We start from the raw sequence: 14,616 nt of genomic DNA, 5'->3' as shown, positions 1-14,616 counted from the left end.
GATTCAAATGCTCTCTGCTTCACAGACAGGGCCTTTTGTTTGGGTATTTGGGAAGCTTTTGCACTCCCCTTCTGCCAAAAAACACTGCCGCTGCTGCGTCCTCTTTGTGGAACAGCACAGAAAGCCATCTTTTCAAAATCAAGTCAATGATTAAACAGCCCGCTTTAATAAAAAATCCACCTGATTTTTATCAAGGAAGAAACAAAAAAGCCAGAACATGCTTTGCTTATAATTCCTCTGCAACAACTTACCTGATTTATTTTTTTTTTTTTTGGCTGACTTAGAATCCACATATCTTCTTTGAAACCACTGTTAACTTATACTATGAATGCTGCATGACTATTTAGCTGTTTCTTGGATAGGGACTTGTATTTAATCTTGATTCAATCAGGAGGTCTTATGTAGCCAGTATGAATGAATACAATCAATCTTGTCTTGCATGCTCACCAGTGCCAACAGTCTTTATTGGTTCAATTTGATTTTGTAATGTGGTCTGGGAGGCGCACATAAACACACGCAGGCTGGCGTGAACTGACACACAAGGCATGCTTACCCGTCATAAGTAGGCATGCTGTTTGAGGTTATTTGAGGTTTGCTTCAGCTGGTCTTCATATGTTTCTTGACTCTTCATTGCACGCAACCCCTTCATCACAGAACCCTTCTGGTGCCTTTCCTGCCCCGCTCATTAAGTCTGCTTTATCCCGACCTGGACCAGCCAGAATTGGCTCTGTTTCATGGCTTGCACGCTAAATACGGCCAAGATATTGTTAATAAGACAGCCATGTTTTTCTTGACAGCAGTTCAACAACAGCTGGAAAAGTCTCCGGACTAAAATGATTTCTTTCTTGGCATCGGTGAAATGTTTTTCAGATACCGAAGCCAAGAAACAGAAGAAGCATGACATATGAAGAGAGCCTGTCTAGTTGCAGTGCATATCACCTCAGTGAGGCTGTTTACTTCCCCATTATTTGAAATAAGATCTGCAAAAATGATATGAGCCCTGGTTCAGAAAGCTCATGGAAGCTGCTGCACCTTCCATATTTTCTGATCTGACAGCACCAGCAGAAAATTTGGGGTAGTCAAAATCCATCATCCGTCTTCTTCTGCTTATTTATGGCAAAGCAAACTATTCTACTTTAACACATGACATTTATTTTTTATGCCATTCTTCTCACATGACACTAAATCTAGTAGTAGCACTACCCTGGATAATAGACCTCCTTGTTGAACTTCAAAGCAGTTCTGTGTCTGAGACTCCCCTCCTGGAAACTCAGGAGGCGAGTCTCAGACTCTCTGACTTGTCTTGTAAATGGTACACATGGGAGTAAAGCACTGTCATTAAATTATGTATATGAGTATTTTTTAAAAATGCAAAAGTAAATATGATTAGTGAACATGCAGCTTTGTTTCTTTTGTGAGTTGAGACCTGCTCAAGGAGCATGCCAAGTCACCATATTAGCACAGAATGAAAGCTCCCAATTACTCAGCCCAAAGGTCACCTCACCTCCTTTCTTGTGTTTTTACCATGGCTATTGCTTCCAAGTTTGTTTAGTTTCTTGACAGAAAGAAAGAAAAAAGTGCCAAAAAAAAGTTTTTTTCATTAGAGTTTTACAGTAAGAAACCTACTCAGCACTGATAGCTACACGTATGCGAGACAGGAAATTACTCTTCTTCTAATTACATTTTTTTTCTGACTTCATAGACGCAACTGCAGTTCTAAGAATCAGCCCAGCCTGTTGCGAAAGCAAGTGTAGGGCTGTACCCAAGCAGCGTGAGCAAAAAATAAAATTGTGACAATCTAATTTCTGAAACATATGTTAACCAAATTTTACAGCTATACATACAGATATAAATGGCTGACCAAATTAATGCCTGTTTACCAAAAGCAACCAAGCAGCAGTGGCAGTACCTGCAGGGACAGCTGCAGGTACCTGCGCTCTGGCATGCAGGTGTTCTCACTTGTTGAGAAACTAGCAGAGATGTAGGCATCTTTGAGCTGGATTGTCTCCCCTCTGCTCATCACGTCTTTTTTTTTTTTTTTTTGACTTAGTTAAACAAACTGCTTCACTTCACTGGGATATTTTTATCTTAACCTACATAAAAGCAGCCCTTTAGTAGAAAGAAGGCTTCTCTCTGTAATGCGCAGGCTGTGCACTGAGTTGAAGAGGAGGCGCTGCACTGCCATCCAAATAATTGCACCCATTATCATGTAAACAAGAATCAAGGAAAAGGAATATTTTTTATTCCTACTGCAGTCAGATAATTGAAATAGAAAAAAAGAAAATGTGATTGGCTACATGCCAGCTGTAACACGTGGGGGGAAAAAGAGAAAAAGTTAAAAAATGAATTAATTTATGTCAAATCAGTCTGGAGGTCTTTTAGAGCACAAGGCCTGCTTCAGTTGAAACAGGACCACCAGCAGCCGCTCTATACCATTTCTTGGTGGTTTTGGAAAATTTCTCATAATCCCTGAATTCTGATCCACCACCGCACCATTACTTACACCTTTTAATTCTAACTCTAGAAGCTTTTTTCAAACTTAAAAGGAAAAGAAAGCAGCAGCAGCACTGACAGAAGTCTGGCTAAGTGGGGTCCATGGCTCCTCTGATCCATGCAAATCAACCTGAGGGCCAAAGGCCAGTCAGCATGACAATGAGGCTCATTCAGTCTAGTCAGTGCTGTTGCTTTCAATGCAAGAGTTCACCCCAGGTAATACAGACAAAGCCTGGTCTGTTACTGTGTGCTTGTGTGAATGTTTTTTGGTGTGTGTGCCCAAGTTTGTGGTATAGAAATTGAGAGAGTCAGACATTGTTGTGAGGAAAGGGATATGTGAGCGGTCATGAGAGTGAAGCAGAGTGCAGCTCAAGGACAAGACAGTGTATGCTCACAGATCCTCAGAGCTCAGTTGCTAATAGGACAAACAAACAGCTTCAATGACGTCTCTTTTTTTATCTGAGGGAGAGATACAGATGCAAAACTGCGAAGGTTTTTACATCAGAAAGTGACGACTGGTCAGATAACGGTGAATACTGTTTGTACGACTCTGAGACGGGCGCCTCGGGTCTCAGTGAACCTTCAGACTGTGTGGTGTCAGACTGTCCCTGAGCTCATTTCACTCCTCACGGTGTACTCCTCACATTCATCTCCTTCATGCGTAAATCAGTCTGTATCTCTGCAAACAATGTGCATGTGCATGTCAGTCGTGTCCATGTGTGCTACTGCCTGATGTTCTACAGAAAGATACTATTAACAGTTCGTGTTAGAAACTTTGACTTGACAGACTTCTGTGTGATTCAGTTTGAAGCCGTTTGCACTGGCTTGTGGGTTACTGTTACTGTTACTACATTTTTAGCCATTCGGGGGTATTAGATGCAGTTACTGCACAAAATCCCCGAAAATCTCTTGCATGCAATGATAACACAAAGTTACTGTGCGGGTTAGAGTTCAGTGACTGGAAGATCAACAAGTGCTGCAAAATAAATGACTGAAAAGTGCCTTCTTCAAAACTGTTTGGATTTTAGGTCACATATCATAAACACAAATAAGTAAATAAATATTCCAGTCACACATTTCTCATCCCACCTGTTTTTACACCGTAGTAGAAGTAGCATAGAGACAGAGTTTGATTAACTCTTTGCCTGTGTAGCCGTCTAGCCTTTAGAGAGTCTTTATTAGCTCTTTAGATTTATAGTTTTGTGTTCTTTCACACTGAATTTTATAGTAAATCACACAGAAATATGTATATTGTGGGGAGGAGTGTCCAGGGCAGGGGGAAAAAAAGCCAGCAAAGTACCTAAGGGACGTTTGGCACACTCAAATGCATGGTGTGTGGCCCGGTCAAAGAACCTTTGTTACGTTTGTGGTCAAAACTGACTTTAGTTCAGTTTAAATGCTGCTAGAAGAGCCACAAGTCAGGCTGCTGGATTGAACTGTATTCCCCCTTTTCATGTGCTATAATACAACCATAAGACCCCAGACTCTTGCAGCCAGCCCTGCAAAAACTGTGTACTTATTTAAAAAATAAAAAAGCTTTATAGGCTTGGGTGGGTATTTTTGGAGTAGCCATTTCCACTCAGTGTCCTGGTCAGTTATGGCTCGGTCACACTAGATTAAAAATAGGACGGTAACCCCCTTGTGACTAGGAAAAATGGTTGGTTGCCGACTGATTGTATCCTGGTTATATTCCCATATAAAAGCAAGGTTGCTGAGCACCTATGTCATTTTCCTGTGAAATTCCCATCCTCCAACAACTATAAATCACTATTCATGGAGGAATTTTTTTCAACTCTATGAGTTTCTGACTCTGAATGTAAGTAGTTAATGTCAGTTCAGTGTAATGTGAATTTCTGTGTACCACCAGATTTGCAGGTAATTGCTGTATTATCGCAAACAGATTGCATGTATTTGGCTATTTGACCCCATTCAATTGCAAACTGATAACAGGCTGATGCCGTCTTATTGCCATTTCATCGCTGTCTTGATGCACAGAGTCACAGATGTGAAAGCATTATTTCACCATCTCTGTCACTGCATTAGCTGAAGGCAACAAATATAAAGGCTGGTAGCTTTGGCACAAGCGACATGCACTATTACAACACATTAGAATATTTAATACATGAATCACCATCCCAAATTTCTCATTGCGCTGCTTCTGTAGACTTACCACCACATAAAAAAAAAGGAACCAGCATGTTTTACCAGCACTGCGTCCCACAGCAATAAATTTACCTGCTGTGTCTTCATTATAACAGGATGTCTAGTCATTATTTCTCACCCTCCTCTTAATAATTTACAACCACAGGGCAATGAAATCTCAATACTGTCTACTGAAACATTACTTATATTCGGCCTCCCTGTGAATCAGATAAATAAATGCTAGCGAAACACGCAGTTATGATGTCATTTTGTCATTTCTCAGAAGCCAGCTTACAGAAATATTTTGATCAACAAATGTATCGAGGTCATGCAAGAAGGCCCTGAAACCACACCCCCCCCCCCCCACCCCACCCTTTCAGATTTCTTGTCAATGACATTCTGTGGATGTCAAATCAAACTTCAGCTTGTAAGTATTGCAAGAGCAACGCTACAGCAGCCCCCCTACCTCACTGTACCATCTCTGGTCTCTGTTAGGAAGTGTTGTGTAACCGCACCGAGGTTTGCAACTCTGTTTCTTGTAAAACAGGAGATGCAGATAGAGTGCGCCTCACTCTCTCTCTTTCTCACTGCCATTTAGCAAGCTGGCATGCCCACCAGTTGACCAGCGTCAAAGTTTGGTGTGTGTGTGTGTGTGTGTGTGTGTGTGTGTGTGTGTGTGTGTGTGTGTGTGTGTGTGTGTGGTCTGTTTACGCTGGTTCGCTAGAAATGTGGAACGTCACCCTTCAAAACCAGAATGTTTACATAATGAATTCTTGGTCAGTGAAAAGCAGAAATTAAGATAGTTTGAGCAGGTGGGGGAGGGTCCTCAACTGACCCTTCTTCTTGTGTGTGCGTGTGTGTGTGTGTGTGTGTGTGTGAGTGTGAATGTGAACGTGAACATGTGTCAGTGCTTACGATTAAACCAACACACTCTCATGTAGACGCTGGCTGCTGATAATGCACTGAAGCCGACATGCCCTACTGCACCTACCTACGCCTCACATGCGCAAAACTCTCTCTATTCCCATGGGAGGACGACAGATGCAGCTGTTTCTCACACACACATGCACATTTTCAAAGGCACACTGCTTTAACTGCTCCGGTCTGATGTCCTGTGGGCACAATGGTCCTTAAATAACCCTCCTTTAAGTGTGTGTCCTCCTGCTGCACAGAAGAAGTCTCCCATAAAGTTCTGAATAAATAAACCAACTAAATTTTATTCCCATAGAGGAGGTGGGTGAGTTCAAATCGATTTTAGAGGAAAATATCTTAAATCTGAAAAGTTATATCCTGAACTTAAAAAAAAAAGACAGGAAAACACAGATTTAACAAGTATAAAACAAATTGGAACTGGCTACAACCGGCTAAGATGCATGTGAAACAATGACACTCAGTGAGTTATGGATTGACACAGAAGGAGGAATAACTGTGCAATAATGGTAACATTGAAAAAAAAAAGAGTCCATGTGTTCTTTATTTGGGTTTAATCCTCTGTTAATTTCATTTCATCCACTCTTGCCCTTCCTCCATATCTTCCTGTGTTTAACGTTACTTCATGCTGTTGATTTCTTTGGATTTGATGGAAAACGGCTAAAAGTTTTTCAATCTTAAATTGAAACTGAGACAGAAAGTGCTGACCTCATATCCCCCCTAACCTTTCCTGCCTCTGCAGCCTGCTGGCTCTGCTTCTCTCAGCTGGAAAGTACTTGTTTGTATGTTAGTATGTGAGCACAGTAGTGAGACATCACAGCAGTCAAGTGTGTGTATGTGTGTGTGTGAGAATGTGTGCGTGGCTGGACTGTACATATGTATTTTCCTGTCTGCCCCTGTGGGATAAAATGTAGGTCTGAGCACTGATCAGAAAGGTCCTTCTGTTGGGTGGGGGAAGTGGAAATCCCCTCTTATATTGTTTTGTGTGTGTGTGTGTGTGTGTGTGTGTGTGTGTGTGTGTGTGTGTGTGTGTGTGTGTGTGTGTGTGTGTGTGTGTGTGTTTATAGACATTTGGCTTATGAGTACTGTTCCCCTCAGTTCAGCCAAGGCCATTAGCACTTGCTAATACACAGCAACTGCACATGCTCCTTCACTTGAAGTGCTTTCATCATCACCAATTATTTAAAAAAAAATCCCCACTCTCCCTGTGGGTGATCTTTGTTTGTCCTTCAACCTCTGGTCCTCTACCAAAGGAACTTGAGGGTCCAGCACAGTATATTAGCTATTCCTTGGACTGCACTCTTCTAGACAGAGATCTGCAGGAGCCACTCTCCCATTCTGGAGGGGGTCACTGCCTCGAGCATTTGCCTTCAACTTCCACATCTTTTCTGACTCTTCTCTCAGCCCTTGGTATTTCTCAAGCTTCTTGTGTTCCTTCTTCCTGGTGTTGCTATCACTTGATAGTTCTACATCTAGCACAGAGTCCTTATTCCTCAGCTTTTAGCCTCACATAGAGATGTTTGCAATTTACTGCTTTTATTTCATCCATCAAATCATGCCCAAGTCAATGCTTACCTAAGATCAAACAGACCCAATTCAAGATGTATGCCACAGCTGTCCTTCTTGGATAAAGCTGAGTATATACTGTACCACCCTAGGACATCCAGTTCTGCCTGATTGGATTTCTTCCATATTGAAGAAGAAAGTTAAAAATAAATAATAGGTGACAATGATCTTCAAAGCCGCACAAAATTTTCATATGAATTTAAGATTTAGAAAATTTTCCCATTGCATCAGTGGAGTCAAAGCCAAACAGGAAGTGAAGTCATATTGCAGAAACTGTAAACTTGGCGTTTGCCTGAGGTGCAGGTCTTTATGGTTGACTGATCTTTTTTTATTATCTCAGTTTTTATCTGAAGGAAAGTATCCTAAGCATTAGTGCTTATTTTTGATAGCTGTTGGAGGAATTTAAATATATTTGAGAAGAAAACTTTGAACCGTGCCAAATACTTTAGTTCTTAGCAAATAAATCTTTAACAGGTGGTTAACTGGGACCAGTTCTAGAAGAAAGACTGGTGATGTTGGCCTTGCTTTCTAGTAGGCCAGGGATCAAAGTAAAACTGTTATACAAGCGTTACAGTTACGTGGATCTGGCACCTACCAAGAAACTTGGATTTAATATGTGGAGACCTGCAAGAATTTGGCCTTGTGGTCAGCTTTAGGACCTGACTCACTGAACCAGATTTTGAGACCCAGTTTTATGTTTTGAAATCAAGTCCTGAAAGTGATTTGGAGCTCAATCTATCAATCAAGGTTTCTCTCTGATGCAGCTTCAGGTACCTATAGTGCTACCTCTTGGGAGAAATGTTGATCACATGAGGGCTGTTACCAGTGCAGAATTTCAAGCTTTGTGATTTGGTAATACACACGCTTATGTTTTTAATGTACAAAGTCTTAGACCCTTTCCACCTGTATTTTCTCCAGTGTCTTTCAGGCCCTGCTGAGTCCTTGAAGTTGTCCAGTAGGCTGTTAGCTGACATTGTCACCGCAAGAAAGCACAGACTTCTGCACCCGAGGCCCCAAAACACATTTTTGTTTAATCTGTTATACTTATTGTGCATTTGCTTTTTGTATTTATGCAGAGAATGATGAAAGAAAAGGTTCACTGCCCACACATAAGTTGCGCACCATAAAAAGTGTTACATTTCATAGACTAAAGATGATTCTATTTAGTCAGCTTTTGCTGTAGGGCTGCAAAAAACTGGCCAAAACTTCTACTGTGATTCTTGCTTTCTTAGCAGAGTTTAAAAGGTCAAATCAAAAGACCATTCCAGGGAAAGGGATCTTTCTACACTCTTCAAACAAACAAACCACCTCAAAGATGTTGGAAATACTGGAAAGCAACATCTCAAATAAGTGTAAACCGTTTCAAGATCAGGCGTTTGTGGCATTAAACTAAGCACACAGGCATACACACTCCCTCTTTTTCTTTCACTCGCCTCATCAGAGTGAGGGAAGGCTGTGGGCAAAGTGCCAGGTGTCTCTCATGTTTGGGAGTGCAAACAGGCTCATGTCTTTGATGGCGAGATCAGAGCGGGGGACACATTCTACGTGGCCACGCTAAGGTCGCCGCAGTGCACACCCTGCTGCCATGTTGTGCTCCGCAGCTAGGCGACCCAGAGCATACACAATGCGGGAGTAGGAGAAGTGTGTGTGTGTGTGTGTGTGTGTGCGCGTGTGTGTGTGTGTGCATGTTGGTCCAACTCCACCAACCAACTCGTTGCACCCCCCCACCCCCTGCTTTCCAAGACAGACTCACTCCAACTCTGACGTACAGTTGCAGTTGTCTGAAAAATGGTTAAACCACAGGAACAGGGTTGGAATACTGACTCCCAGTCCATGCAGGAATCTCTGAACAGTAGTGACAACACACTCCTTCCCTTGATTTTTTTGTTTGTTTTTTGGATCTGTCATCACAATCACACTTTGGACAATCTTTGTAGATGTTTTTCCACTCTGGTCTTTTATTGGACTCTATCTTTATTTACAGTGGGATTTTTTTAGTCATTATTTCTTTTATTATAATATAACTTGACCTTTTTTTTTTTTTTTTTTTTTTTAATGCAACAGCAACCCAAAAGAAAATCACACAATAGCCTAAGAAATATTGTTCCCTTCTGGTAAATGTATTATCAAGGCCAGTTCCTGTAATTTTATATCTAGGGCACATTTTTGACTGTGCTGTGGTTGGACCTTTAGCCTTCTACTTACTTCCTAGAAAGCAATAGTGACATGTTTGCAGCAGCTGTTTGGTTTTTTTGTTGTTTTGGGGTTTGTTTTGTTTTGTTTTGTTTTTTGCATCAAAGCTAAATAATGAACATTCTCAGTTCTGAGATTGATTTAAAACATCCTGTGTCTTTGACACGTGGAGCCCCATCAGACATAGATGGGCTCATACATAAGACGTGCCTGATGCTGCTGTCTGTCTGTTGTCAATAATCAAAAATGATTACAGTGATTAAATGTGTCTTAATCAGCGCTAACGCTGCATGGATGCGTGTTTAAAGTTAATGCTTGCTTTTAATGTAACAAAGTGTTTCTGCATGTGTGTTTAGGTTTTGAGTTGTCTGTTTCCTGTGAGATGGGGAAAAGTGTATTTGAGAGTGTGGCGGGGCTAAGGGGTGGGGGGTGTCTGGTTTCCTGTTTTGGGGGTTGACTTTATGTAAATAAGCTGAGGGCCTCAGATTGGGAGATGATGTGGGGTGGGTGTTGGAGAGCTCACAGAGAAAAGTTGAGTGTGTGACAGAACGAGGTCAGGTACGAGCTTTCCCTTGACTCTGCTGGCAGCTGCGATTCACACCAGCTGACCCCCTCATGATGAAGGAGTGCTACAACTGTGTCCCACCTCTAGCAATCCCCTCTCCTCAGCAACTGCAGCAGCAGCAGGAGCAGCAGGCATCCCCAGCAGGACCCGTGGGTGGATGTTGCCTGGGAGAGGCTGGGCAGCACTTGGGCTCCATGTGCACCGTCTGTTCTGACTGTATGTCTCTGTGTGCCGGCTGTTTGTTGACAGATGAGGCGTACCAGAAGCTGGCCATGGAGACAATGGAGGAGTTGGACTGGTGTCTGGACCAGCTGGAGACGATCCAGACCTACCGCTCTGTCAGCGACATGGCCTCCACCAAGGTATGAGAGGCTGCACCTTTCACTTTTACTATTATTGCGTTCCTTCGTTATGAGGGAAAATATTATGGGGCATAAGTCTGATGCTGTCCTATTTGTATTTCAAGCAGATAAATTGAAAGGTTTATACAAAAAGGGCTCTGCTTTTTGAGGAAGCTCTCAAATCTGAGCAGCCAGGGAATCTGCAGGAAGCATTAATCCTTCAGCATAATAAACACATGAACAACGGTATAAAAAAATCCAAAGATACTACTGCTGAACTTAGCCCGACCCAACAAAGTAAACAGCGTTAAAAGTTTGAACATAAATGGTCCAGTAATGAGGAGGAGATTGGTTTGGCAGAGGCTGCTGCGCTGAGCACTGACTGGATTAAAAGGCCACCAGCACACTTGTATGTGTGACTTGTCATCTGATTTCTTCCTGAGCCAACATAAAACTCTCTTTGTTGAAAAGATGGTCTAACAAATAGAAGTGTGTTTTTTTTTTTTTTTTCTTGGCTTGCTGTGGACCTCCTCCTATCTACCCTTTCCTCTGTCCTGTTGGTTATTCTGGTTATTCACACTGATAGTGTGCAATGTGCAGTGAAGTTCAGTGCCTGGTTCTATACAGACAGGAAGTTGACACAGTGGTATTGAACCACATTCATCTTGATGATCACTCATTGTATTCAGCTTCCTGCGCTCTTGTTACTGGATTCTGAACCTAATTTCTAAGAATTATTAAGTTGCACCCGTGACTCTGTGAGTAGCTTAACTTATTTCTGCTACTATTACCTTAAGAGCAGTAACGAACAACACATGGTCTTATAATTGCCTCCTTGTGGCCTTTGCATTCAGATGATGTCATGGATATCAAAGCACAGTTTCTCAGCTACAGCAAAGCTTTGCAGATATTCACTTTTGTAGTGCAAGGATTCAGAATTCAAAGAGTGTCATCAGCCCTTGTCTGCAGCTTGTGGTATCTTGTCAGTTCACAGACATCTGTTTTTAAAATGGATATCAACAGAGATTATGGGGTTTGGCCACAAGGGTAAAGGGTACACTCTCATAAAGGGTGACTACTTAGCGGAAGTCAGGCAGTTCACCGTTTTTGGATCTTTTTTTAAAGTCAAAACCGCACAAAGCCGTGTATAGGCCATGTGGGAGACGTGTGTAACCTAATCATGTAGCCTGTCATGTAGACATGTGAATCAAGAGGAAAAGCTTGTTGTTTCTCATAAAAACTGGACAACAGGATGCAAGTGATCCCACAGTGGGTCAAACACAATAAACTAGAGAGGAAGACAAAGGACGCGCGCGCATGTGTGTGTGTGTGTGTGTGTGTGTGTGTGTGTGTGTGTGTGTGTGTGTGTGTGTGTGTGTGTGTGTGTGTGTGTGTTTCAGGGATCCTCGCAGAGCCCTGCGCAGAGTTACTCTCTCTTCTTGTCTCCTTCCTGATCCCCTGCTGCTCTCACTATACGGCAACACATCCCATCACACCCATTTGGCTGGTTAATGGCCGTGTTTATTTATCCTATTGCTGTCGTCACACATGCAGCACTGACAGTCAAAAGGTCTGGTTTCACTTAAAACAGATTGACAGGTTGACTGAATCACTACTGGAAAAAACATTTAAATAGTCATTTAGACATGAAAGTAAGGGTGACAGAACAAACGCAGTGCAGAGGATGTCAGAGCATCCATTACTGCAGAATGACACTTGTTTAAACCTAACAAAATCATTTTAAAAAGTCATAATACATTTTTGCTCACAAATACACTAAATGCTGTTGGTTTGCATCACTCCTCACTCCTCACTGGTGTTTCAGTTTAGCCTTAACATGAGACTGTAATTATAGCACTCTTGCAATCGTAGAAAACTTTTTCGGATTGAGCCAAATGTTATCTGTAGGTGATGACTGAATTCAGGAACCTCACCAACTTGAAAAATTCCCAAATATCCCAATAAGGGAAAAATGAAGGAATGGTTTTGCCCTTCTTTTTTCCAGAAAACATTACATCTACCCTTTGATCAGCCAAGATCATCAGACTGTAACACAATGGAAAGCTGACAGCAGTTCCACTTGAGCAGATGGATGTAAATTGATAGATGTAGCACATTTTTACAGTATGGTTGAAATAAAATAGTTTTCTAATGATGTAATACATTTTTAATGATTTGGTTTCATACTAAAAGCTAACTTTAAGAAATGTGTGAAATCGTATTTGCTTTTTTTTAAATGAGGAGTCTCTGTTTTGGTCCATAGTGCAGCATATCAAGTGGCACAGCGCACTTGTTTTGTATTATGTCCCTTTCTCATAGATGTGACTTTGGCAAGTGAGTGAATGTGTCCTGACACGTAACCATGTGATGCTGATAAGGAGCTGTCCATCGAACTCGTGTCATATGTATATATGTAGTGTATGTGTGTACGTGAGCGTGTGCAGCCGAATGTCAGCAGTACTGTAGGTTAACCCCCTCATATCTCAGCTATCTTGTTTTTACAGTAAACTAAAACATTGCACAACTGCAGACCCTTTGTCAAGCTGTCCGTTACACCCAACCTGGAGCATACCAATCGGCTCATATGCCCCGTGACTTCCTATTGTATTTAGTATGGTGGAAAAACTGTTATTCAAGCTGTGGCACAGTATGAAACATGAGCATAAGGGGAGGTGAAATGCAAGAAGCTGCGGTTGTACCTCCAAGGTGAAGTGCAGGCAGGGGCTGCTGCTGAGGACTTACAGTACGTGACAGTCCCCTCTGTTATGTATGGCTGACATAGACGAGTCAAGGTCTGTTGTGAGTTGGAGTAAGCACCTTTCAACACTGTAAATTCTCTGTTGTGTGAAAATACAGCTTAAGGGGTACATCTTAGGTCTGCTTGATTATAATCACAATTTTTTTGGTCTATATTAGGATCAAGATAACTTAAGAGTTACTTACAGACTTCAAAAAAAATCTGTATTTATTAAATTTGATTTTTTTTTAAAAAAGAACCAACTATTTTTAATTAAGTGTATTTCCTTATAATTTAATTATATTTTAGCTGAATGAGCTGAACAGAATGGGAGATAAATATTTTATCTGGATTATCCTAATCTGTATGTGCCAAAATTATAATTGAATTTAAAGTTTTGATTCATTGCACCCACTTGGCAGAAAAAGAAAATAATAAATGTGATGACTACGCTATTGGATATACTAGTAGAGATGAAACAATTGTGAAAAGCTGCTGCTTTTATCTTGTCTATAAATGTATAATTCAAAATCTTTAGGTTGTGACCTGTTAGACTGCAACTAATAGTTTCACTTCATTATAAGCTGATGCATGCATATTTTTTTGATTATCAAAGGAAGCTTGAGGAAATAAATTCCTTATCCCTGATGATATCAGCGTGACATCATCATGTTTTCCCCATCCAAAATCCCCAAACTTCCAAATATCAAGTTCACTCTAAATGAAGACCAAGAAAAGCAGCAAATTATTGCATCTCAGAATGAAGAACATTTACTCTTTTTTTTTTTTCTCTGTGAAACATTTATTTTGGTAGACTAATCTTTTTTATTTTGTAGCCAACTCTTTTTTAAAGTGTTGGTCACCTGAATAGATTTAACAGCTAGAAAACAAAGGTGCCACAAATCCAGTGTGTCCATCAAAACTGGAAGCATTTCTCATAGTGAACAGTCAACCTCGGAGATGTGACTGCCAGCTGCAGGAGTAGTAAGCAGCAAGCAAAAAGAGCAAAAAAAAAGAAAAAAGGCTAGAGGCGGGACTACCCCCAAGAGGGAGTGTGTATGAAGCAGAAGTCTCCCTGTAACACACAGTCATTGCTCCACATACACAGGGTGTGAGGTAGAGCCTAGTCAGACCTCGCGGCCCTAAGTGAGTCACTAGAGCTGTGGCGTTTCCCAGCGTCAGAGAGCCGAGGCTTGGTCCTTTTACTCATGCTGTAGTCAAACTGAGACTGAGACACTTTAACGGACAGCAGCCCCGCTCTACCCTGCACTTTACACACAGCAACATGGGCGCCTGTTGCTTTGACAAGAAAGAGAGGAAATTAGGGAAGCTGAATGGTTGGAGAAAGGTGAGGGTTTTTTTTCTCTTGAATTTTATGCTGGTAGATTTTTAGTTTGTAATCATTTGCTAAGTATGATTTCTTCACTGTGAGGTTTTCTGGCTTGCTTAAACTTTTTTGAATTTCACTGAATGCTATTTTTTTGTTTCTGTTTTTTTGTTTGTTTTTTATATATTTTAACATACACATTGTGTCTGGAGAACTTTTGCGTCCTATGATCCTGGCGGAGTTTGGAGCGGGTTTTCCACTTTAAACATATTTCAAGTCTGTACGTGATTCTCCTTTAGTGTTCCCTTCATTTTGAAAGCAT

The 14,616-nt window shown here is 41.3% G+C and overlaps 1 protein-coding gene across 4 annotated transcripts in view; it reads left to right on the top strand.

Annotated features, from left to right (window-relative positions):
• The window catches only part of pde4ba (phosphodiesterase 4B, cAMP-specific a), a 133,046-nt gene that overhangs the window by 105,104 nt on the left and 13,326 nt on the right, over positions 1–14,616 (top strand). For 2 of the 4 annotated variants that reach the window (XM_030726626.1, XM_030726628.1), the window contains exon 6: positions 10,139–10,251. In XM_030726626.1, the coding sequence (XP_030582486.1) occupies positions 10,139–10,251 (113 nt within the window). Of the gene's footprint in view, positions 1–9,940; positions 10,039–10,138; positions 10,252–14,065; positions 14,316–14,616 lie in introns of those variants that run through there. The other 2 variants (XM_030726629.1, XM_030726630.1) reach the window with 2 other exon arrangements.

Source organism: Archocentrus centrarchus, chromosome 4 (genome assembly GCF_007364275.1).
Source record: "Archocentrus centrarchus isolate MPI-CPG fArcCen1 chromosome 4, fArcCen1, whole genome shotgun sequence".
Lineage (NCBI taxonomy): Eukaryota > Metazoa > Chordata > Actinopteri > Cichliformes > Cichlidae > Archocentrus > Archocentrus centrarchus.
This window is presented reverse-complemented; position numbering and strand designations above follow the sequence as displayed.